Raw genomic sequence first — 27106 nt, 5'->3', positions numbered from 1 at the left:
TACTCGGACAGACCAGTTGGGCATATTGTGCCATATTAAATAATCATCAGAGGGAATGTTCTTAATACCCTTGTGCAGGTAATTGCACACTGTACCAGCTGCAAAATGTCAAAAAGCTCTCCTCTTTCAGTATAAAATATACACAGCTTTAACACCTACCTATAAACGTTAATCTCACCTTAAGATGGATGCCACCTCTTAGAATGGCATCAGTGTCTCTTAGCTGAACTCCCTGCCATCCAGAAAACCACGTCTGCCATTGGCGCACTTACTCAGGAAGTTCAGGAGGAAATTAAATTACTTCACAGTGCCATGAGTCAATGTATGGATCATTTTGGAGATGCAGAGGAGATGATTGTATCTCAGGAGGACAGGATGTGTGGCCTACAACACTTTCAAGGCAGAGTCCAGGATCGGTTGGCTACCTTCACATAGCAGGAGGTCAGAAATATTGGATCCTGTGGCATGACTGGAGAAATGGCTTCCATCTGTATTGCCAATCTTGTTATCTCACCCCTTGGAAATTCAAAGGGCACACTGAAGTGAGAGTAACATCGCATGACCAGAGGCCGAAACCAAATATTGCTTGTCCCCTTTGGTGTACACAGGTGGTGCAAATCCTGGAAATGGTTAAACATAGGAAAATCCATCTGAAGTTTAAGGGCCATACAGTCTACATTTTCAAGGATTTCTCCAAGTGAGCGATGCTGAAGAGGAGGCAATTCTGAATCTGCAACCAGAACTTTACCACATGAGTCTGCATTATGATATGATATGATATGATATGATATTATTGGTTATTTATAACGTGATATGATATGACCTTCTTGCATCGGCACAAATGATCATCATGACTCCAGGTGGCCACTCAAATTTTTCTAGGAGCTGGTGACCTAAGCCAGTGTTTGGAGAATACATTAGAATGCCCCATGAAGACAAGGCCCTTTGTGACGTCTGGCCAGGAAACCGGATGTCTACATGCACAGATCAGTCTTAAAAAGGTTCTACCAACCATTATCTGGAAGGGTGTCCCTGTCGTTTCAGATTTTGGAAAACTCCTATGATTAGACCATGTTCAAGGTCTCTGGATGCAGCCTCCAAGACACGAAAGGTGATGGATTTTCGCACCAAGACTACGTCTCCCTTGAAGTCTAACCGTGCATTGTTCAAAGAAATGGGATCATGATAGATGTGGACGTTTTGAGACCTGGGGCTCACTGGAGTGGAAGGGTGTTCTGTATTGAATGTTATCCACAAGTTAACAACTATTCAAATTCCAACTGTAATTATGATTGCAGAAGCCTCTGTGGCTCCAAGCCCCATGGTAACCCCTTTGCTGGTACTTATGATAGCATAGAAGGGGGTGTGTATGGTTGATGGAGCAACAGCCTCTGGGGGTCAACCTCTCTTTTGACTACCTTGAGGCTATGTTTTCTTTTAACATAATAGTCTCTTGCAGTCACTGCTTCCCTGCTTACCTCTTTCTCTCCTTACCCGTTGCTTTTAGGGAGTAAGAATGCCTATAGGGGTTCATGTAGGATATGTCAGTGCTGTGGATCTTCCTTCTTGTATGGATGCCTTGAAGTGAGTCTTTTTCCATCTCCCCAGATTTGCAGATCAAACAGAGCCATTGTATTTTATTAATTCAATGCCAGATGGTTCATGTTATTACATGGAATGTCTGGGGGTTGAGAGCCCTGATTAAAAGACAAATCATTATGTCACATCTGAGGAAATTAGATGCAGAGATGGCCTTCATCCAGGAGAGCCATCTATCTTGGGAAGATATGTCAAGACTCAAATGTCAATGGGTGTATCAAATAATGTATTCTGGCCCCAAGAGACAAACATTGGCAGAAAGGTGGGGCCACCATTCTGTTCAATAGGAAACTGGCCCTACAGGTCCTTCGTTCTAATTTGGATGGGTGATGGAGAATTGCACAATTGGTCAAGTCCCTATCACATTCATGCACATTTATGACTCCAATCAAGCCGACCCTGTATTCTGGTCTGACTAAAGTCTTGTGGTAATTTTGGTGCACGAAGTGTCTCGCATAGTTGGACAGGACTACAATTTACAGCTAGATCCCATATCCGACAGTAAGTCACAATGATTTATCGCCTCTAAAATGCATAATATATTTGAGCTCTTTGTGCGAAACAGTAATCTGGTATATATAGAGAGATTATGTAACTCTACAAAGTTGGAATATACCTTCCAATCTCCAGTACACCGCTCAAACTTCAGAAACAACTGCTTGTTTATAAGCAATCGGGCTAAGGACCCATGTGTACAGAGCCAAAATCTCACCAATATTGATATTTGATTATGGCCCAGTAGTGGTATCCTTGGATTGGGGAGGGATTCCAGTGTGCAACAATAAGTGGTGTTTGAACACAGAGCTATTGATGTCCCAAGAATTCTAATTATCAGTTGAGCATTTCATGCACATGTTTTTCATATTGAATTAAGACCGGGATATGTCCGCAGTAACGGTGTGGGATGCATAGTAAGCAGCACTCCATGGCCACATCATAAATTAAGTAGCATGAAATAACAGGAAAGTGAAACAAAAATTGCTTAGCTGCCATATATGAATTAAAGATTTTATACATTTAGTATTTAAGCTCCTCTTCCCCTGAAAGAGGCAAAGCTCTTGTAGATACAAAAACAGTGTATAATAAGATCAGTGCAGATATAGGATCCGGGGCACTTCTGAAATTTCAACCTAAATACTTTGGGGGTGCTAATATTATCAGCTTGCTATTGGCCTCTTACCTAAAATCTAGAAGTTAGGACAATAAAGTCACAGTGCTAAAAGTTGTGAATAGTGAAAATGTAATTGAAAAGGAAATAGCTGGAAAATTTGCAAAGATCTAGTGAAGAGTTGTGCATTTCAGACTCCCTCCCAAACCTCCAGTCAATTATTACTTGCAAAGCACACCTCACCCAACCCAACACATGATCCCTGTGTCTGAGTTTGAGACCCTAGAACAAGAGATCTGCATTACTGAAATCAAGGAAGTTATTACTAAACTGAAAGAGGGTAAGGCCCTTGGACCAGATGGGCTCCCAATAGCCTACTATCAAATTGATATGTATTTTCTGGGCTTACAAACAATTCAACTTATTTGTCGGTAATGCAGCAGACAAGACAGCTAGGGGGGCCGTTCATGACACTATAATCTGAGTCATGAAACAAGAAGAAGGACGCCACATTGGTTAAAAGGTTTAGGCCTATATCCATGATTAACGCAGAGGGAAGTGCCGAAGGTTTGGCATTGAGGCTGGAACCGCTGTTAACAAGACTGGTGCATAAAGAGCAAACCAGATTTATAAAAGTTAAGCTTTCCTCTTCCAGTGCTCATTTATGATGTGACATTATGGATGTGGCCACTAAAACAATATATATATCTTTGGGCTGCCGTCACTGTGGACACAGAAAAGGCAGTTGACAGAGTTGGCTGGTCGTTCATGGAAGAAACTTGAGATGGCATGGTTTCAAGCAGATAATGATTTCTCTCATTCTTACATCATAACTGAAACTGAGAGCCACTGTGCACATAAACTGTGTATGTTCCCATTACTTTCCACTATATACAGGGACCAATGAAGGTTGCCCCTTTTTGCCACTGTTGTTTGCGTTGTCTCTGGAAACCAAACCACAACAAATGTGTTTGAACAAATCTATAACGGCACTAAATCCTGCTGTATATCTGATGTTATGCAGACAATATCTTGACCTATTTGCAGCATTCCTCCATCTATTCCTGGAGGAAATATCACTTTCATCAGGGGGCACAAGTTAAATATGGATAAAACCGAAATATTTACCGTATTCAAGTGCTGCCTTAAAGTTCATGTGAAGGGTCACAGCTTCTCTTGGCAAGGAAAGACTAATTAGTATCTTGGCATAAATTTGCTATGCAATTTGCCTCACAAGCTGGTACTGCGTTACAGCTAAATGCTGAGTTGCTTAAATCTAAAATAGATACTCTGCTGACTAAGTGGTCACCGCTCCTTTTATCTTGGTGGGGGAATCTGGAAAATATTACATTTTAACATGTGTATCTCTCTGGTGATAATTTATTTGATCGCTATTCTTCCTGTGGGATGTCTGTCTTCCTTTTATGATGACAGAAATAAGATTCTGAACACGGTTCTAGGGAAAGGAAAGAGGATGGCTCTTAGTAGATTGCATTTACCCCCTTTGAGGGATATAGCTGATTTCCCACACGTTCATAGGCACTCGAAAGTTGTTGTAATCAATCTGGGGCTCCGGTGGCTCTTTGAGTGTAACTCCAATCTCTCCCTGAGATGGTTCGATTTAGAGGCAGACTTAGCTTTCCCTTATAACAAAAGACTTTCCCACCATCAGAACTAAGCCTTTCCTTCTCGGGATGACAGTGTTCATGTACACATGTCAAAGCTTGCATTTATGGGCAAGACTACTGAGAAGAACAGGGGATACTTCAAATGCATACCCTATCTGGTTCAATGGTAAAATGCTTTATTGGCCCAGGTGGGTGGAATGTGGGATCCTCTATACTAATCATGTAGGATCCCACCTTGGTGTCCTTCCCTTCTCTATCATGCAGGGGACTTTTCTCCCCCTGCAGAATGTATCTTTAAGATACTTGACACTGGACCACAGAGTTCTCAGATATATGAAAAGTATGCCTAGCCACAGCCGAGTTAATTCTCTTGCTCGTACGTCGGCATTAGGTATTTACAAGTGCCTTTCCTTGAGGAGTGACCCCTGTTCCAATGGTAAAACCAACATAATAACCAAAATGGCCTGGAAGAAGGATTATGAACTGCAGGCCGCAGGATCAAAATGGAGTATAACATGGATGAAAATCTGATGTTCATCATTGATAGTGTCTACTACTCACACCTTCTATATGTTACATAGTAGAGCTCTTTTTCCTCCTTCCAGATTCGGTAAAGATAACTAGGCTCTCCGACATGCGTGTTGTTTGCTGGCCATGTTCAGTGGAAAATGAAACTCTAACACATATGCTCTTTTACCAACGTTTCACAATCTGGTTATGGTTAAAGATATAGCCCTTGATACTGCGTATCTGTGGATTTTCCATACCCTTCTTAATGCAGGCTGTTATATGCGGCAGCGCGCACCCTGTCTTTGTAGGTAGCGTTGCACAATGGAGGATTGTCAATGCTCAGATTGCCAAAACGTTTAAGGTCATTACTGCTAAAGGGAAGGACTTCTCCAAACATTCTAGGGAGGAATGGTGGAACCAAGTCGCTTTTGTGCACCGGGTGGAAGCATGCCTGTACAAAAAGTCCTCCAGTCTGTCCCCTGGCAGCTATTGGAAGTATTTCTGACCACTTCTGATGTATTGACATTGCAAGATGAGATTTGGGCAGGGCTGATCTCTAAACAATGACGAACAGTCTGTAAAGTTATGCGTGAATAAATTAATTGTTTCAAACTCATACTCTACCTATGTTTTAGCTAACTGGTGTAGACTACACTTAAATGTTTGGGGAAAGCACAGTCTTATTCGCACTGCGCGCTTGATTTATTTCCACCTAGCCCTGCTGAGAAGACGGTAAATTCCAATTTGAAGTACATTATGTTTTTATTAGTACATTTGTGTGGCCATTGATTGGTGTATTGGTTTCATGGAAGATGATAGTCCGGCTCTGTGTACATTACTCAATTGTTTAAAATATAGGTTAAACTTAGAAGGACACAGCACAAAATAAAGCTGTTCAATGAGTTGATTATCTTAAAAGCTTTTAAATAACATGGCATTTCAGCGTACCAAGTTTACTCTAGTCCATATTACACCTAATTCAAAAAGATGTAAATTGCTTTGTGAATATTTTGCTAAAATAGTAAACCTTCACATATGGCACCTGCTGGCAGTTGGGAGTTTTGTAATATAAAGAATATTCATTTGATGTTTAAGTGATGGATGGTACTCTAAACTTGTTGGCACTGTACATGTGTGCAGCTCAGTGATAAAGCCAGCATGTATATGTGTGTGGGTGAAAGTGGTGTCTATTTAAACTGATTATCCATTAATCACATTTGCAGTTAGCAATGCATCCATATTACTATTTTGCTACTTCTTAGAACAAGCAACCTTAAAATTGAAAAGACTTGCTTAAGAATACACTGCACATGTCCTGCTCAGTAAATCATGGTGCAATTTAGATCCCTGGACATGTTTGTAGGATTACATCTTCCTGTTAGTTTTGATGTCCTAGGTTTGTATTTGCTACGTTTTTTGGGGGCATATCATTACATTATTCCGGGCACTGAGAATACATTGCCTGTCTGAAGTTTTTATATAGATATCTACTGGGGATCAATACTTTAAACTATATGATTGACTATGCTAAACCTAAGAGCACCCATGCCAGTGAAAGGCCAGGAGACATTGACTGTGCATGGGTTATTAAAGCACAAGTCTTTGCTTAATGAAATATGGCCAGACATCAGCAATATAAGCAGTGGCTATTTTCAAACTAGAGGAATATTCTGAGACTACTGATGATACAACCTCTTCCCTTCACTTGGCTCATGTGTTATATTTGAAGAGTCTAAAGCACTCATCTTAAAATGAAAGGAGCATCAACTTTCTAGCCTACAGTGTAGAGTAAAATCTGTAAATGCCTATCTGAAGTGCAAGGAATATAGTTATAACACAAGACGCAGAAACATAGTCAACATATCAATTAAAACAAAAAGAATAAAATACAAATATACATACAACAGTTAAGTGTAGATTTGCCATTACAGGGAACCAGACTCACCTATTTCCATTGAAGGTGGTTTTGTAAACTCCCGTTTGGTGCAATGTCTCATCTGTATAGACTGGCAGAGGTGTTCTGACGCACTCGTGCGAGCACTGTAGGGTTTCGTTGTACGCTGTGAAGATGTCCAAGTTGCTTGGCACGCGGGCGGGTGTGAAGTCAGTCAGATTTTGGCAGCTTTCCTCTTGCTGGTTGATCTTCCTTTGGTGACTGTTCCGCCTCGTGTTTCCACTCTGTGCACAGCTACAGTAGGAAAAAAACAACATAAAACTGAGACACACAGTAAAAGAAAGAGGTTCAACATTGTTAGAGTGGGTTCTACTTACAAGAATACCTCCACCTTTCACATTCTTCCTATGATTTATTTATTTATTTATTTATTTATTTATTTTTATTTATTTTATGTCTACGTGAATAGGTGCCAATGTATTGTTTTGTTCCTTCAACTAGATGCCTTAAAACGAATCTACAAGAATCATATTAGTTAGCAAGCGATTTGCAGGATTGCACATGCACATCCACGTGTCTGCTTCTGTGAGGTGACTCTGTTATTTGCCTGTAGCCATGGAAACTAGCACACAATTTCGGCATCTACTATAAAGAGCATTTCATTGTTCATAATTCACAAAAGAACTGCACAATGCAGCATTTTGCAATTGCTATGTCTTCGAATGTCGCTGCATAAGACATATACAAATGGGCTGACGAATGACGGTGCGGGTAGTTGCCTGGACAAGCATAGATGGTATCAGACCTAATTTATTTTTGCATCAAACATCTCACTTGCTGGTGAACAATCACCGACCGTCACCAAAACACGCCAAAACGTAGCACTTTCCCCGCGGTGCTCAGTTATCATTACCTCAAAAATTGAGTAAGTTAGCCTTATAACTTGCATACATGACAAGAATGTCAATGCATTTGTTTCTATTTATTATAAAGGCATTATTTAGCCAAGTGCCATACCTGCATGCAGATCAAATAAAGGGACAGCACCCGTGTGCATGAAATCACTCACTGCACACGCCTACCATTTTCTAAAAATACAATACACTCTATCCTCAACACAATGGCACAGAAATGCAGTGCGAGTGTCCCGTTGAAGAAAGCAACATAAATACTACCAATGCCATGGGCGTGTGTGGGGAGAGAGGGGTGAGGCCATTAACTTGCTTTGTAAAAAGCACAAGGATGCACTGCAACGGGTGCCTGGGCACATTGCAACACAAGCTGTGAAGGCACACCTATCGTAGACATTTGCAGATCAAGCGAATGCTGTGTGTGGCATTGATGCACTGTGCATGAGTTAAAAAAAAAGTGGCAGGGCATGAAGACCTCAATTATGGTGATGATCATCAGTAAGGCTGACCAAACCCCACACTGACTCAAGTGGATAGCCACCACCTCTGACTCCTGCAGATAAGGCAATAGCTTCACGCATTCAATCCTACACCACACAAGGCCTGGAGCTGATGGACCCAACAGCCTGGATATTAGGTAAGTCAATACCTTGTAATGAATCATTTGCAAGTCTGCCACCAAACAATGAAATATGCACAGTACCATTCTAACACCTGAACACATACATATAGATATGCATGCTTTCATCTACATCCACAGCATCCCATGCAACACACCACACACCATGCAGGTGAAACACACTGAACCTGTCAGACAATGGTGTTGAAGATGCACAGTAAAAACACACATGAACCTCAAACGCAAGACATGACAGATGCCACAATCCGCCCTGAGGCACCATAACACAAGTACATAGACCTTACTTGACTTAGAAAACAGGTCATGTGCATCATGGCACTTGGGGACACAGATGGCTTCTCCTAATGATTCCTGGAGATCATGTATATATATAGGTGGACTCAAAAAAAAAGAGTGCAACAGTCCAAATGCCAAAGCACAAGTCCAGAGGCTGTCATCCTAGCTTACTAACAATTAGCGTGTCCAATGATTTGAGTTGAGCCACAAACCTGCCATCAACAATGTTAACAGCACATTGTGGCACTCTTTGCATACAGACAGTTGGTACCTTGTGTGACTCCTTGAAACAGCCGCCATACCTTATACCCATCTCCCTCTGAGGGCAGCTGTCAATATGCACCGCTAGCATGCACCTTCAGACTGATCTATCAGTGAAGCAGCTGACTACTTTGTTGCACCATATACCCAAATAATCCTGGTGAAGACTGACATCTTCCAAATGGAAATGTATCTCCAACTCACAGACAGCTTCCAGGGACATAGTGATTGGGCAGGCCAACATGAACGTGCAGAGGTGGCCAACACATCACATGGCCTAGTCCAGCACATCGGTGAATAGGCAGGGACTAAACATTACAGCCTAAAGGGTACATCATAGCCTTGTGGCATGACTTTATTGACATGTCCAAAAACACATCATGTAGCAAAAGCGCGGTCTGTAATTGTGGTCAGTACTCCCCTCCGACATATGGGATTATGTTATGACTGGAATGGATCATCAACGTTGGTCAAAGTGTTAAATGCAAAGGACATGCACAGCAGAAAATAAAACACTGCTGCAACCACCAAACGACAGTTATAAAGCACGAGCACCACGTATCTGGAGACAATTACACACAATTCCAAAATAGATGGTAACGCACATGGGAGGCACTATTATGCTTTGGCACAGTAACCCAAAGTGAGGTGTGCTTTCTAGAAGTGTTGTACATGCATCCCCTTGACCAAGTCTTCCAGATTGTCTAGGGACACACAATTAATCATGTCTGTCTCCTGAACATGACAAGCTATATTGAACTTATCTGGGTGGGAAGACTGATGATCAAATCCAAGTGCTAAACTTTCCCCCAACTCAGGTTCCTTGTGAAATGTATAAAGTCAGCCAAATACATTGATGTCTCCATTAGGTGGGCTTACTGAAGTCCAATGACCTCACATCCACCCTCCCCCAGCCACAGATCTCTGCATAGTAATGATTACAGGAAGGTATACTTGAATGCATTTGTCATTTGATTTGAAAGACCACACTTCCTAATAGCAATACATTCTTGCCACATGCTATAATTTTCCACACTCGCCTTTTCTATAGAGTACCCCAGCGAACGCTGCATTGCTTCATTGACGCAACGCAGTTATCGAACTGTCTTTACCATAGAATGAATGTGAAAACTACAATACAGACTCACCATGTTGCAACAGACATGTGTGGGTGTATGGCCTACTGTCTAAACACCTCACATCAGATATTCTTGCAATGGCATGAAATGCTACGAGGGACAAAATGAATTGTGCCACCCATATGCTCTTGCACTAGCTACTGCAACAGCGTTCTACCAGTGTATGTGTGTTTGAGGGTGCCATGGCAGGTACTCCGCGTTGGCACTGGCTCACTGACTTAACACATTAGATAACAATTACCAAGAGTTGAAAATATGTGCTGTTACACATACGAATCACAGGCAGGCCAATGCAATGGAAGTTGCCATGTCAGCAAAGGATATATCAGGGACAAGTACACTGCTGATAATAACACCATGGAAAACGTGCACATATACAATCAATGTCCCCCTGTCCATCAGGGTATCACTGGGTGAAGGTTTGGGTACAACTGCATACGTGGAACCTCAATGACTAGTGGGACATGTATCATCTCCTAATGATATTATACAGTAGTGTTTGATTTCATTTTGTTCATACTGAGTATGTACTCTGTACCCAACAGCACAGAGAACACAGTTCTAGAACACAGCAAGACTGAAACCCCCTATCTAGTCATGTATTGAAGCACATGTGGGTCAGTCTCATAATTACCTGTGATGGCTGTCAATCCCATATGTGCCCTATCTTACATATCCAGTGGGCAACTAGAAATGGCACCACAAGTCTGACATGGCACCACAACTTCTCCACAGATGCAACTATGTGGATTAAATCATTTCTAGCTGACCGAACCTCTAGACTCACTATAGGCAAGGAAGAAGCTGACCACATCCCTGTCCCCATGGAGTGCCACAAGGCTCTTGTCTCTCAACCACACTCTACAACGCATACACAAAGATCCTCTTCTCAGCCTTAGATGATATGGGTGTCATCTACACCAACTTTGCGGATGACACCCAGATTCTCATCCCACTTTCAGGTAACTACACCCAAGACACCTTACTTATTAACAAAATATATGCTATTATTCAAAACTGGATGCCCCTAAATAGCCTTTGTTCCAATGATGAGAAGACTGAAATTCTGATTGTGGGTTCCCAACCTAACATTAGTGCCCTGCATCCTGACTATGCTTCCATCAACATCGACGGTACCATGATACCAGTCGTGAAACAGGTAAAAAATCTGGGAGTTTACCTGGATGCTAACCTCACCATGACTAAGCACATCAGTAGCCTCTCGTCTACCACATCATACACAGCAAAATTGTTTGGGCTAAGCAGACAATTCCTCACCCCTGCTAACTGCGTTACTCTGCGCAGAGCTCTGATTCTCTCTGGACTTGACTACTGTAATGTATTACTATTAGGTACCTCACAATCTAATTAAAAAAAAATAAAAAAATAAAGCCCTAAGAGCAGCCCTAGGCATCAGGATATCTGATCATATATCTAAGATCAGGAAAGATGACCACTGGCTACCTGTTGCAGAAAGAATCATCTTTAAAACTCTGTGCATAACCTATAAAGGACACAGCTCCTAAGTATTTAAATAAAGCTCTTCAAAAAAAAGTATTCATAAGAACACTAAGGTCCAACAACCACCGACTTCTAGAGATACCCCGTTACAAGAATACTAAAGCAGGGGGTAGCAGCTTCCAATACTTAGCCCCCAAACATTGGAACTCCCTCCCCAGTAATATCAAAGTAGAGGGCTCCTTCTCAGGATTAAAAAAATAAAACACTAAACACATGGCTCTTTAACTAGAATAAAAGATATCCGTCTTGAGTGGGTGTAAATATGTTCTATTCAATTTGTACCAGCCATCTTTTTGTAATTGAATGTAATTATGTTTCTTGAATGTCTGTATTGTGCAATATGTGAATAATCTTGTGTAATATGTGAATTAACAACCTGCAACCACGCCGTGATACCTAAGGGTCTGGGCGTGTAACGAATGTAATAAATAAATAACAATAAAAGAAATATCTAAATACCATGATCCATTCGGGGATAGGCATCATGCCAATGAAGATTACCAAGGACTACAGCTCAGGGGAGTCTTGATTCTATTAAAGACATGAAGGCAAGCATTATGCTTCAACTTTCTTTATTGCCACTCCTCAGAAGCCATTCAAATGTAAACTTTCAGTTTTTTTTTTTTTAACTTCTTAAAACAGAAGAAAAATGCAAGGGACGACTACACATCCCAATCAGTCCTTTTTTTCTTGTAGTCCTGCACCACCCACATGCACCAATACTGGGCCAGCTTCCCTTATGACCCACATCCTGCCTGCGTCTCTTTCTCTTTCTTTTGATGAATAGCACTACGAGTGACTGTCCAACTCATGGGGCCCATACAACCAGTAACTCCAAAGTAGACCCCATTGCAAGCAACGGCTTTGCATAAAAATGTCACTCCGGACTGCACAGAAATCCAATCCAACACCATTGGAGAACTGGGGTCCGAATTGAGGAATCAAGAATTATTCTGCTCGTCACCTTCGAAAGAAGAGCAGAAATCGTGCTATTAGGGTGGGGATATGCAAGCTACCGATCACATCACATGTGACAATGCCACATCAGCACATTACACAACATCAGCATTCCCCGGGTGGGATTTTGCTGACCTCCAAGTCTTAAATAGAATGAAGACTCCCATGAGCTGTAAGCCTGGGTAAACTTCATTCTATGTCAAGACAGTAGGAAAGCATTATGCTTGCTTAAGCTGCCTAGCACTGCAGTGGCCATTTCAGAAAAAAGCTTAAAATAAAAGGTCTTAAAAGTCGCATCCCAGGACCAATTTGTCGAATTCAAAATATCCTGCAAGGACATCCTGCTGCAAATGCATTAGTTGCCATTGCGCCTCTAGCTGAATGCACCCAGAACATACTTAAACCAATGTCTGCCAGCTGCATAACCTCCCTGATCTACCTGGCTATCGTGGAGGAGGCTACTGCAAGATAAGGACTCCTGCAAGCTATTAGCAACTTGGGCACTCCTACTGGCCTGACGCCTGCTGTCGCTTTCTCATAGTCTTTAATACATTGAGTTATTGGAAAATAAGGATAGGAGATCACCTTGGATGTACAATTTGTACATTTGGCAATGCTAAGTGCTACCCCTTCAGTTAATAATATTTTTGTTTCCACTTCCAAAGCTTTCAAGTCAGACCCTCTCCAATAGGACACTAGACAGAACAACATTGCTAACTTCTCTAACAACTTTGACACAGGCAATTGAAAGCTCTCCTGCCATTCTAGAACTAATCAAAACACCTCATCAACATCCTATGGTACTGAATACCTGGGAGTTGGAGGCTTGCACAACTCGAAGATGCACTAATGCCATGTGCTCCTCGACCGGGACCCCATCCACTTTCTTGTGCCCAGTCGATATAGCTGACCTGTAAACTGTGAGGGTCTGGTACGCACAGGCCTCCAGGCACAGATCCGCCAGGAAATTGAGAACCTGAACTACAGGTGCAAAAATGGGATGCATACCCTGCTCACTGCACCAACATTCAAATTTGTCCCATGCGCTTTGTAGCTCCTAAGCATGAATGGAGCCCACAATGTCTGATGAATAGGTGTGAAATCCTTGGCAGCTCCCATCTCTGCCTGAAACCCTGCATGGTAGCTGTTGAAGACTCCCCAAACTGACTAACAAGTGTACCTGACTGGATGGGCTCAATAGTAGATCTCGTTTGGATGGAATCATCCTAAGAAAATCAGAGGAAAGTTCCATCACCACTGGAAACCAAGCCTGGGACTTCCACAACGGCAGTATCACCACGAATTCTGTTTCCTCCCTGCAAACATTTGCTAGTACTCCCATCAGTATGATAATGATATGATATGATATATGATATTTTATTTATATTGTGCTCATACACAAATGTTTCAGAGTGCATCCAAGCTAACGGAAGGGGAACAGGGGAGTTCAAAGATAACAATCTTACTAGGCCCAGTGACATTAAGGACACGCAAGTGCATATAAAAGGGAGAGGGGGAAGTGCGTGGAAGGAGGAGAAGTGGAAAATATATAAATAAATACATGCAGTGAAAAGGTAGTGCAGCCAGCAAGTGGCAAGTGCATGATTAGTCAGATAGGGTATATCTGATAAGTGCAGAAGATGAGTGGGGACTGTATGGGTACAGATACAGATCCCAGTGCCAGGGGTGGCCCAGAGGCAGTGCAGGATGGAGGCAGGATGAACAGGTACCTGGGCACGAGGGACAGAGGGTGGCCAGGTGCACGGTGCCGCGAGAGTGAGGCTGTAAGTGGTTTCAACCCAGCACTCCAACTAAGTCAATGCCTAGCATGAGATGCACAGCTGGAACCCTTAATTTATATATTTTGATGTCAAAAGTTCTTTTATTTCTTTCTGGACTGTACCCTTATACAACGCCCCTCTCTTTGAATCCCCCCGGTCTCACTGAACCAAGAAGTAGGTTTGTTTTGCAAAGTTAAAAGATGTATTTGATGAATTGAACAATATATATATATATATATATATATATATATATATATATATATATATATATATATATATATATATATATATATATATCACACTTTTATGAATATGAACAATATCTAGATATCACACTTATTAATACTTATACACTGATCAGCGATGGGTGATATCACAACAATCAACAATCTCTTTAATCAATAGCAGTATGGGAAAGAAGAATAATGTAGCAGAGAATAACTTTGTGTGGGTTCAATGAAATGCAATGATATGAAATTAATGCAGCACAGAAATAAAACTTGATATGAATTCAATCAATCAGAGACAATGTAATCTCTCTTTCCCCCTGTTACTACTCAATCCCCCCTTAATATACATTATGAAGAGATGGAATGAGGGAACACATGTTTCAGGAATATACAATCAACAATGCAGTTTAATCCCAATTCCCCAGCAAGCTTAGAGAACAGGAATGATTTTAAACAGGTCAAATGATTTTGACTGTGGTTTGAAATGAATGGGAAAAATGCTAAAAATTAATTTTAATTCACTAAATGGGATTCAAAACTAGTGGGAGCTGCTTTGGATAGGTTCAGGTAGACACTAGCAGTGATGTTTGAATGATGGCAGATAGGCAGATAGGAAACTGAATTCAGAGGTTGGATGCAGGAAATAGCAATTTTATATGGAATGAAATTGAGCTAAATGCAAAATCGCTGCAAACTTTTCTGCGTGCGAGAAATGCGATTACAGAAAAACTATAAGGAGTTGGATTCTTAGTTCCTTTGAAAGCTAAGGATGGTAGCTTTAATTTGACATTTAAATTTCGTTCCTAGCATGTACGGCATCAAAATGTCGATTTATTCAGAAAAGAGTCAAGATTTCCAAAGAGAGATGCGCTTTTTGAAGATTACAAACAAGGATTTCTTAACACTAAGGGAGGCTATGAAGATGCGAGATACCAATGGTACAGCCACCACTCCAGAGGAACCTCTGTCTGATCTTTGTCCACTGTGACACTTGCCTTCTTCAGAAACTATATTAGCGCAAAGATTATTTATCACTACAATTATCACAGGATTATGTGGATGAGAGAAGGATTCAGGATAGACAAAATATATTCTATAATGCAGTTCTGGATATGTTGGAATGGGTTGGATAGGATCACTTAAAACTAAGAGATGGCTATGGAGAGTTCTCTGCTAAATACTCACAACTATGGCTTTGGAATGCAATAGGTCTGTCAGGATCTGGTCAAGGGTTTTGGACTGGAATCCGCTAGCCACCGGACAGGTCTCAGGCACTTGGTTCTGCTCTCAGCAAGGCACTCTGGTCTCTGTGTGGCCTCTGGTTCTGGATCTGATGGGTTGGTTCTGGGTTACAGCTCTGTTCTGCTGGTTTGGATCTCTGGGTTCTAGCAAGGGTTTTTGGCAAGAGCAGCCAAAACAGCACAGCCATGCTGTTGAATTGGTTGGGCCCCGTGGAAGCTTGGGGTTAAAATCAGGTTGCAAGATTCTAAAGGCCAGCTGAGAAGGATTCAGCTTTTTGGGTTGGGCTTTATGCTTCAGGGTTCTGGAGTCTGGCTAATTCTGGAGTCTGGATAGTTCTGGAGTCTGGATAGTTCTGGATCTGGATTCTCCTTCAGAGCGCTTCGCCAGTAGATCAGTGATGGGTGAATGTGTCTGTCTGTGCCCTCAACAGTCCCTATTTATGTATTTCCCAAAGGGGTGGGGAGGCTGATTATACTGAGCCCACCCACTAGGAAACTGATTGGTCTAAGTATTCCCTCTCTCCTGATTTGAGAAGGAAACAGTGTGTCATGATGTGTCATGTTTATGGTCCAAGGAGGAACAACTCCCCTTTGTGTCTAACCAGAAAATCTGTTTTTTTTAAAAAAACATATTCACAATATCCCAAACTTGCTAATATTACATATTTACATTACTGATTAATTAAGGCCCGTGTCTGTCAAATTCCCATCTTCTGGAGAGGTTTGGTTCACAAATGACAGTTTTTCGCACTTTTGGTCGGTTAGTCAGTGTTAGTTCTGTACCAATTTTCTCACATACATGCACGTACCATCTGGGCATATTCCTCTAAATTTTCATATTTTTAACATTATCACAACTGCTACAAAGTCCACATTTTGATAATTCTGTCTGTGAATATCGCACAGATTCCAGAGCAGTTTCTACTTGTGAGCAACCTTTTCATTTTAATAACCTCTAAATTACATATTTTTACCAGTTCGGCACAATTTTCTATAAGTCTCTTTCTCAAACATATATTTTCTCCAGTTTAAAATCCACATCTCAGTCTGGGCCTGCCTCCAAGGCTTGGCTGAGCCAGAGAGTAACTTGAGCTCCTTCCTGCCAGGGCTGGTTTCTATTGACACCCCAAATTAGCATTTCCTTTCAGTTCAAGGGAGTCCTTTGTCTCCACTCAAAGCAGCAGGCCAAAGTCCCCCTCCCAGTTCCCTTCACACACCCCTGCCAGTTTCTCAGCAGAGCAGTGGGGAAGATTACTTTGTTGGGTAGAAGGTGTGGAATGTCTTTGAAGCTCAGTGTGGCTAACTTTACTCACTTTTAAAAGAGTGTTTAAATAGTCTTGTCCTAAAATACAAATTACATTTTTACAAATATATCTACCAATCTCTTCATTCCAGCCTTTTTAACATATAGTTTTGAATTGTATCCACCTCTATTGCTTTTGATAGGAGTTATTTTCCATACTTAGATCTTAATGTAGAAGTTTAAATTACAGTATAAGTAAATCGCCAGCTTCTGGCACAGGCAAGCAGCGGTATTGCGCCCATTTTTAACATATTTTTCCAAGCAAGCATCCTTCAATGTGGATTTTCTTCTGATAAATGTACTTCTGATGACATTGTACTTAGATGGATTCTTGCAAAAATTGATGTTGAACACCCACCAAGGATGCTGGATCTTTTGTGATGATTTGTGCACGTTGAACAGCCAAGAAAAAAACAGATTTTGAACAGCTCTGTGTTTCTCTTGCAATGCAGGACTGTTTTTTCAAATAGTTTCAGGTTACTCTTTGGGTAGTCCAATGGTGGGTTTTGGCAGTGGTCTCATGTGTTACCACTGACATAGGCAAAAGTGGATTGGCAGCCTATTTTTCAGGTTTTCCTGTGCACTTCTGGGTGATTTTAGCGTGCATAATGCTTTCCAGCGGCCATTCTGAGGTTTCTGATGCAAGCAGTGCACAGTAATGTTGCAGGGCATATACTAGTGGGTTAAAACATCCACAAGGCAGATCAACAGGGGAGAAGAGGGGCGGGGCAGAAGTGATGAGGACATTCTTGAGGTTCTTCCTGAACCGGAGATGTTGTCCTCAAGTTTCAAGGTGGTTGGGAGGCTGTTCCAAAGGGAGGCCTCAGCCGAAGACAGAGATCTGACCCCAGCTTGTTTCTTTGAAAAACAACTGACCCTGAGGGAGTTAGAAGTAGAGGAGCGAAGGGCTTGAGAGGGGAGGTATTTACAGAGGGATAGTTATAGGTATTTTGGACCCAAGTCCCAGAAAGCCTTGTGGACAATGCAGAGGGTTCTAAATGTAATCCTTGCATCCACTGGGAGCCAATGAAGTGATATCAAAGCTGGAGGGATACGATCCGAGGGCTTGAGGCCAAGGACAAGTCTCGCAGTTGTGTTCTGGATTCGTTGTAAAGGGCGGAGAGTGGAGGCAGGTAGAGTTAGAAAGTGGCTGTTACAGGATTCCAACCTAGAGAGAACCATAGCTTGGGTGACAGTGAGTTTCTGAGGGAAGGAGAGGAAAGGCAGAGTACCTTTAAGGAGGTGCAGTAGGAAGTTTGACTTTTTAGAGATGTGTGAGATGTGTGCGAGAAGGAAAGTGTGGAGTCAAAGATGACCCTGAGATTCTTAGCCCTGCAGGTAGGGGTAGGAGGAGGGCCAAGGGAGGACGGCCAGAGAGTGAGGGGAAAGGATGGTGAAGGTGTACCAATGAGGAGGATCTCAGTCTTGTTGGCATTTAGACAAATATCGTTGGTGACACACCAATTTTGAATGGTGATTAAGCAATGAGAGATGAGGGAAGGGGAGAGAAGGGGAGGAGGTGACTGAGGGAAGCCTGAAAATAGTTGGGTGTCATCAGCATAAGTGCCTAGGCCACCTAGCTTACTGTCTATTTTTAAAGGTAAGCTCCTTCTCCTTTCGGAAGAGAGTGTGCAGATGGCATTGCCAAGGATCCTGCACCCTGTGCCCAGCTTGCCTAGGTCTGCACATCTATGGGTTCTCCCATGTCCTTGGACCTTGCTACCAACTCCATTATTTTGGCTAGGGACTTTGCCAAGTCCAGTACCTTATGCTGGAAGCCGTAACACACACAATCTATGCCTTTCCTTACGTATTTCAAAGCTTTTATGACAAATGTCACGATCTTGGTGTCTAACTCCAGGGTGTCCGTGACTTTGCCTAGCAGCTCCGACATTGGACACTCCACTCTCATGCAGAAACGCACCTCTCTTTTCAGCAGCTTTCTAATTCGCTGCACCATATACAATGCCATTTTGGGCAAAGGCAACCGATCTGTTAATTTGAGGTGTCTAATGGCTTCTGGGTCGAACATGTCCTCAATAGTGTCCCCTTCATCCTCTTGCTGTGGGGTAGCCATCGCTGGGTGTTTTTGCTGACTGTTCATCGTAGTCAGGCGAGTATCTGCCACCTTGATCCCCAGTATTTTTCAGCCCTGGGATAGGGGGTAGGAGGTGTGGCACTGGCAACTTTAGCAAAAATGCACTCTCCTGTCTACTAAAAGTGTCAACCACCATACGTGGCTTTGTATTATCCCCTTCCACTTGGCGGGGGGTTGGGGAGGTTGAAGAGGTCAGAGTCTTCCAAGCCTTTGTATTCCCCTCCTGTTCAACCCCATATTTGGGGTGTCCATCAGATGTGCCATCTTCTGGGCTACTTGCTCTCATCTTCAGTGTACTCCCTGATTCACTCTTGCCCCTTTAGTGGCTAGGATGGACTCCTACACTTCCAGATGGTCCTGAATTGGCCTAACCCATTGGGTGACTGCCAAAAGTAAAGAGTCTCCTAAAAACCTTTTTAAAACTAAGAGATACGTCCCTGTCAACATCAGGGACCTCCTCCATTAAATCCACCTCACTCCATGGAGTCTAGCTCGCACTTTATTTAGAAATGGCTTGGCCAAAGCAAGCTGCTAATTATGAGTGCCTTTTACAAAAACAAATCCAGCTGATTCTGAGCTGTGCTGTGCCTCTGCTTGAAGACTGCAGTGCTCTGGGCAATCTGCTGTAAGTATCCTGTCACCACTGAGCGAGGCCTGTGATATGTAATTGTGCTGCACGTGCTCTAGATCACTCCCTGCACCCTTAGCAGTGGGCACAAGCAATCATTATTAATCTTTGCTGGTGTCGGGCACCACAACTAATAAGTTCCACAGAGCTCTACACCATGATGTATGCTCCTCGATGCCGCCGTATGTGATGTGTCGCATTGCACAAGCATACACGTGGAGACGGTGCTCCCCGAGATCCTAAAGACTCTGGGTATGCTGCACACTGAGCGAGAATGGAACTGGTGGCCTCACATGAACGAAGTCGCTCATGGCTTCAGTTCCCACTCTGTTGATTCCGGGGACGCTGCGCTGAAGCATCAGTGTACCAATGAATACACTTGGTAATGGGTACGCCGCACTGCAGCGCTGGGGTTTTAATGAATTCAATTCATTGAAACGAAGTGAGCGCACGTGATCATGAAAGAGAATGTGCCCCTCGCCACACACTACCAAAACTCTAATATATGATCTACAGACGAAAATTACATTCACATTGCATTTGAGATGAAAAACATTGACACAACACACACCCAAAGCTTATCTGCTGAGTGAGCAACAAAAGAAAGACGAAGGGACCCAGGCAGGATGTGGGTCACAAGAGAAGCTGGCCCAGGACTACAAGAAACAAGGGACTGATTGGGATTTTTAGTCCCTTACAGGTTTGTTTTGGTTTGAGAAGTTTTGACAAAAAGAAAAAGAAAAAACAGAAAGTTTAAATTTGAAAGGCTGCTGAGGATTGGCAATAAAGAAAGTTAAAGCATAATGCTAGCCTCTGGTCTTAATATAGAATCACAGAATCTTGTACTTTAGCCCTTGTGCTCCCACAACATCAAATGAGATCATCATGCCACCAGTTTCATATTGGAACACTGTCCTGGTTTGCCACCTCCTGCATGGATTGTGGTGTGTGCATGTATCGAAATCCTGTCATTGTACCCCTTATATTTTTCTCTGTACCACTGACCGAGGTGCTGGGCAAGCCATGCAAGAACACACACCAATCAGCTGGGATAGTGCAAGTTTAGGATGAACGGGCATAGAGCATACAGCCATCTTTCAGTAAGAAGAGCAGCACATAGTATGAGGGAGGACAATAAACCCCTTCAGCATCACTTTCGTAGGGCCACCAATCTTTCAAGGCATACATTCCTATCTCTGAAGCGGGCAGGTCATCCAATGTGAATACAATCCCAATACACCAGCCTCATTCTCATATGTTGTTTCCAGATTCAGAGGAGGACTACTTAGACATCTTCAATGCACAGATCCTGGATGTTCACACTGATGGATCCAGCTGTACCAATGCCAAGGGTGAGTCATCCAAACACACCATACCCACCCAGACCATGGAAATCCCACCATTTCCCGCCAAAGTCAACCATCAAGCAGGGCCCAGAATTGTTTGGGGGACAGTGACCCAAAACACAGCCTATGTGGAAACTTCAATATTATCACCAGCAGAGAGTGCACGTTGTGGGATGTTTTTACCCATGCATCCAAGTCCTACCATAAAACTGTGCATTACTGGCATTAAAAACATCATGATGACTAGAACTCCCCAGAGAGTGCACAGGGAAAACATGAAGAATAGGCTGCCACCCATTTTTGCCTATGTTGTGAGCACAGGAGGGCACTGCCTAAAACCACCATTGAGCTACACACACAGTAGCCTGAAACCATTGGGGATGGCAATGCTGACTGCCAAAAGCAACCCAGAACTGTGGGGAATTCATTTTCTTAATGTCAAAAATGGATGCAATACTGGTGCTCACCACTATCAGAATGCCGGCGTTTTAAAACCACCAGACTTTTGTGTAAAACTGAACAAATTAACCCAAACCAGGCCAAGGAAAGACTTGCTAAGAGGTGGATACAATGTAAAACTATATTCTGAAATGACTTGAAGGAAGTAATTATTTAATGTATATATATAAAAGAATAGCTGGGGATGTCAGCAGCTTAAGTGAATTTGGGTTTAAAGCCACTAAAATCGAAATGTTTAGAATAAATGAGTGATCTACTTGTGAGTGTCACATAGGTTGCAATTGTTTAAATGTCATAGTTTTGAACTTAGAATCAGCATTCTAGCTGCATGTGCAAAAATTGTAAGTTGGATTTGAATGTAGAAAACTGGGAACTAAAGTGACATTTAGCTGAATTCTGCCTGACAACTAACCCCGACAGGAGAAACCTGCTCAGCCACTCTTCCCAGGCCTAGCTGCATCCTGCTGCCCCTGCCAAAAGGAGATGACACCTCTCTGATTGGAAAAGGGGAGGAGCACCTGGGGACTATAGGAAGTTGAACAAAGCCCTGTCCTGGACTCAGGCAAATGTTATATTGGGGGGGTCGTAAAATGGCTTCCTCTTAGGAGAAAGTGAGAGGGGCAGAGCCAGCTGAGCTTGGGGGAAGTGGATACACCAGAAATTCCACCATGTGCTTTGGAAAACCACACCCCTTTGGGGCCAGAGCATGATTTTAAAAAGATGGATAATTCACAGTGTGGACTTGTCAAAATTATATAAATAACATCATCATTTTTGTGATTTTTCTGTGCACATTTTAAGAGGTGTTAGGACCCGGTGGTATGTTCTTGGGGATAGTAGCGGAAAAAGGGTTGTTACAAATGTATGCATGTTAAAAATCTGACACTTTATCATCTGAAACCCATATCCCTGGTGCACATCTGTGTAAATTCTGGAAAGGTTTAGAGGTTGTTATCTGGATGAAAAGGGGAGAATTCTGTCATAAAGACAGGGATCGGATGGTTTGGTGCTACAGAAAATATGTTAACTGGACCTATAATATTAGAAAAATGGTACAAAGATAAATATGTATTTGGGTCAGAAATAGATTTGTGTGCAATTTGACAAGGGGAGGTTCCTCTGACCATAAAACCTACAGCATCACTCTGACACTCCATTTCTTTCCCCCAATCATGGGAGAGAGGAAAGCTTGGCCAATGATAAGTGAGAGGGGCAGGCTTAGCTAGGCCCAGGCACACACCCATTTTCAAAACACATAAAAGGAACATTGAAACCCAGGTAGAGACATTCACTTTCCACTTTCTTGCGGGACGCTTTGCCGGGAGACTTCAGACTTCACATCCAGAGATCCAGACTTCAATCCATCAATCTCCAGAGACCAGAAATTAACTCCAGAATTTGTAGCAGAGAGGCCTGAATCCACAAGCTGAATTCTCTTCAGCAGGCCTCAAAACCAACCAAACTATTCAACAGCTGGGCGAGCTGTTTGAATTCTTTGCCAAGAACTTTTGCAAGAACCTGTAGCAGCATCCAGAAAGCAGTGCTGTATCCGGAACCGCTAGCAGAACCGATAACAGAACCGGAGACCCAGAGACCAGATCGCTGTGAAGAACCGCTAGCAGAAGTCCAGCCAATCCTGACCCGATCGGCGACAAAGTCGCATTCCTGTCCAAAATCTAGTGTGAGTACCCAGCTAGCACTGTGCCAAAACCAATCTCTTAGTTTAAAATAATCTAATCCAAACTAGTTTAGCCTATTAGACTGCCTCCTAGAATCGTGTCATTCTGTCATTTTTAAAACTGAAAACTGTCATCTGTCATTCTGAGCTTTAAAATTTCAAATTCGAAAAACTACCTTTACTAAATCGACCGTATCTCCGGAACCGTTTGTGCTAGGAGTGGGTTTTAACTGTCATCTTAAAGCTGAGATTCTAGGATTTCCAACAAGCCTAGAACCGACTTCCTATTCCTTATAGTGCCTCTGTACTTGCGCTCGATGCACGCGACTGAATTTGCCGCGATTTGACATTTTGCTTAATTTCAGCCACGTGTAAATATATTTGTCCTTGCTTTCCGTTGCTAAAATTCGTTTGCAACTTGACAATCATTCATAGAGCATTGCTAAAGTGATCCTGAACTAATACAAAGTAGCTGTCACCCACCCTGAACCTCTAGAGGGAATTAAAATCATTTTAGCATATTTTTCACTTCTTTGCATACCACCTTTAAAGTACTTTGCCTGTGTTTAAAATCATCCCTGTTGCTCTAAGCTTGCTAGGGGGGAACTGAATTATATTTGATTGCATTCCTGAGAACTGTGTGCTTTTCTTCCATCTCTTTACATTGCATAAGGGGGGGGTGAATTGCTACCAGGGGGAAAAGTGATTGCATTGTTTTGGTTGAAATCATATCAAGTTTATTTTCTGTACTGCATTTTCATTCATCATTGCATTGTCCTTGAAGCCATAAAAGCATTCTCAGCTACTTTATCCTCTCTATATCAACTTCTAAGCCATTAAAAAGAGTGTACCACTATAACATTATCCATTGTTGATCAACATCATATTCTCAAGTGTGATATCAAATATTAATTTACTATAAAAGTGTGATAGTTATATATTGTTTAATTTTCAAATAAACCTTTTAATTTGCAAAACAAACCTACTTCTTGGCTCAGTGGGGTCAGGGGGATTCTAAGAGAGGGGTGTTATATAAGGGTTGTCATCCAGAGTAAACGAACTGGACATAAAAATACATCAATAAGGGCTTCCATCAGCATCCCAGACTAGGCATTGACTTAGCTGTAGTATTGAATTGAAGTCGCTTACAACGTGACACCCGTATTGCTTTGGGTGGTTACTTCTAACAGATTGTAGACGTTACTGGAGAGGGAGCTGAAAGATGCAAAAGGTGATTGACATCATGAATCACTTGGCACAGGCCTTTAAAGTAACACCATGATGATGTCCAGGCCTTGATGCAGCAGGATATGAAGGTCCATCTGCAGCATGAACAGAGCACTGAAAGACATCTGGCTGTGATGGGTAGGCAGGCAGAGGCTCACAAAAAGTTGGAGGAGGCAGAGGCCACAGCTTGTACGTACAATACAAATGCCATGAAGAGTGACACCTGCGGACCATGGACCCTCTGGGAGTGATCAAGGCACCCAGGACACATCTTGCTCGCAGTATTGTGAAGGAGCATGCGAAATGGGATACACATATCTGGAAGCAACACGGCCATGGGTAAACTGCCCCAACAATCAGCAGATTGGTAATAGTTGATACATGGTGTATTTCTGTGCCACAACATGACAATTAATGTGTCAGGACACATGCCCTTGAACAACTGAAGCACTCCTGTTGTTGGGCACAAGTCATGGTGACTGTGCAAATGTATGAGATTTGCTAAATAAATAAATCTCTGCCGTAACATGGGCCTTGTCTCTGTGTTTGTGCTTTGCATTGTCTTGTTAATTGTTGTGGAAATGCTGTCATGGATATCTAGCAGACATACTGCTGGTACAGGACCACATTATAGTCATCTTATCAGGTACAGTGAGGTACGTTGAGTAGGCCTGACATTAGGCCTCATTACGAGTCGGGCGGTAGGGGATACCGGGCACCGGGCGGTAGGGGATACCGGGCACCGGGCACTGGTAATCCCCTACTGCCCGATTCTGAGGTCCCCTTACGGGAACCGCTAGGGACATGTGGTCGGACCACACGTCCCTTACGGGTCCCGTTATGGGACCAGGCCGCTAATTACGGGCCTGCCATTAGCAGGACCATAAATAGCGCCTTCCCCATTCCCATTGAATCCTATGGGGGCTCAAATGGGAATGGGGAATGGTTGGTGCAATGGGCACTTACCGGACCCGCCAGGGTCAGACTAGACCGGTAAGTCCCCATTGCACCACACCGGACTTACACGGAGTACACAGAAGATGAGGGCAAATAGCGCCATGACTACCACCAATCTCGTAATGAGGCTCATTGTTACTGTTATACACTCCTTTGTACTGATTCAATGGGCCTCATTACAACCTTGGCGCTCCCATAATGAAGCCCATAATGAAGGGGACCGGCCCCATTCATTAAGGGAGTGCCGATTACAAGCGGGACCCGGAAAGTACGCCTGGTTTTACCACACGTCTGATCCGGGTACCGCAAAGGGAAGAGGGAGATAATAACGGGCCAGTTGAAATCTGCCCGTTATTACCTCCCTCCCCATTCCCATTGAGCCCTATCGGGACTCAAATGGGAATGGGGAATGGTTCCTGCAAGGAGGAATTACCGGGTCCTCCTATGTCGGAATGACCCGGTTATTCCTCGTTGCAGGAACCCGGTAATGGAGCCCGGTTTGGAGGCAGCCATGGAGCTAATAGCTCCATGGCTACCCCCAAACTCGTAATGAGGCCCAATGCATTTAGGAGTGGACATTGGAGAACCTAGCACATTCTTTGCCTCACATTGGTTTAATGTCTCCACGTGCATGAAATCCATATGTAATGATCATTAATTCAAAACAAAGCAGATACATTGGTTGGGTCAGCCACAACCTTTTTCTCTAGCTGAGTCACTTGCTCAAAAGTAGTGCATGTCAGTGTTTTCCATGACAAGTGAAGATACAACCTAAAACATGGTTAAGTGCAATGAGGACATAAACTATGTTTCTATGTGGTCAGTATAGGTCAGTATAGGTTTGAGCACTAGGCTTAGATTCAATGTGCGCTTCACTCTGGGTATTTCTGGCTTTGTGCAGTTTTACTTGAGCTGGGAGGTTGCCAGTGGTTGTGGTGTTGCCCAAACCTTGTGTCTTATCTGGAATGTGTATTTGCCCAGTTACCTTGCGCTTAAGATCATTAAAGACTCTTGATATTAGGGTTTTAATGTTGGGTTTTGATCTTTAATATCATTATTAATATTGTGGTCAGCTGACACGTGTTTCAACCCCTCTTGGTCTTTATCAAGGCTAATATTATTTAGAGTGTTTCTGCAGTTGCAGGTTGTGGGTGCTCAGTTTCCTGTTGTTCTCCTTTCGATGTTCTGTTTCACAAATGTTAGTATGTGCAAATCAATGTTAACATCCTGAACAGCATCTAAACAAGCACTTCGAAATGGCACACCATGCATTTTTTATGGAGATCTTGTTATGTACTATTCCTCTGACTTAGGTAAGTCTTTCATGTCTATGATGCTAACTTCACCAAAGTCTACAAAAGTGGCATGCTTGAACTATGTCTTGTTGTAGGTCTACAACAGATTGTCGTATGGGTGACAGTGACATCAACAGGCTCACAAGGCCTGTGCCGGGCACATTTGTCATTCAGCACAATGTTATCATGGATGTGCGAAGATGACAGCACATCATCTGCATTTGTTTGGCGAGATTGTGTATTTCCTTGTTAGTAGCCTTCATAACCTCTAACATGTTTACCAATTGATATTTTGCAGAATATGCAGTTGATGGCACATCGTCTTCTGGCATTTCATCCATGGTCTATTCTGGGGCCTTTGTACAGGGGCTTTGCACATGCAAATGCACATGGGAGCTTATTGTTGATTGCTCAGGTCC

General features: G+C 42.7%; 1 protein-coding gene across 4 annotated transcripts in view; it reads right to left on the bottom strand.

The window, feature by feature from the left end:
• AJAP1 (adherens junctions associated protein 1) overlaps positions 1-27106 on the bottom strand; it is a 992092-nt gene that overhangs the window by 113381 nt on the left and 851605 nt on the right. For 3 of the 4 annotated variants that reach the window (XM_069610264.1, XM_069610263.1, XM_069610266.1), the window contains exon 4: positions 6791-7060. In XM_069610264.1, coding sequence (XP_069466365.1) covers positions 6791-7060 — 270 coding nt within the window. The remainder of the gene's footprint in view (positions 1-6790; positions 7061-27106) is intronic. The other variant, XM_069610265.1, reaches the window with a different exon arrangement.

This window comes from Ambystoma mexicanum, chromosome 8 (genome assembly GCF_040938575.1).
Source record: "Ambystoma mexicanum isolate Mex_15411 chromosome 8, UKY_AmexF1_1, whole genome shotgun sequence".
NCBI lineage: Eukaryota > Metazoa > Chordata > Amphibia > Caudata > Ambystomatidae > Ambystoma > Ambystoma mexicanum.
The sequence above is the reverse complement of the archived record's forward strand: the minus strand, read 5'-3'. Positions and strand labels throughout refer to the sequence as shown.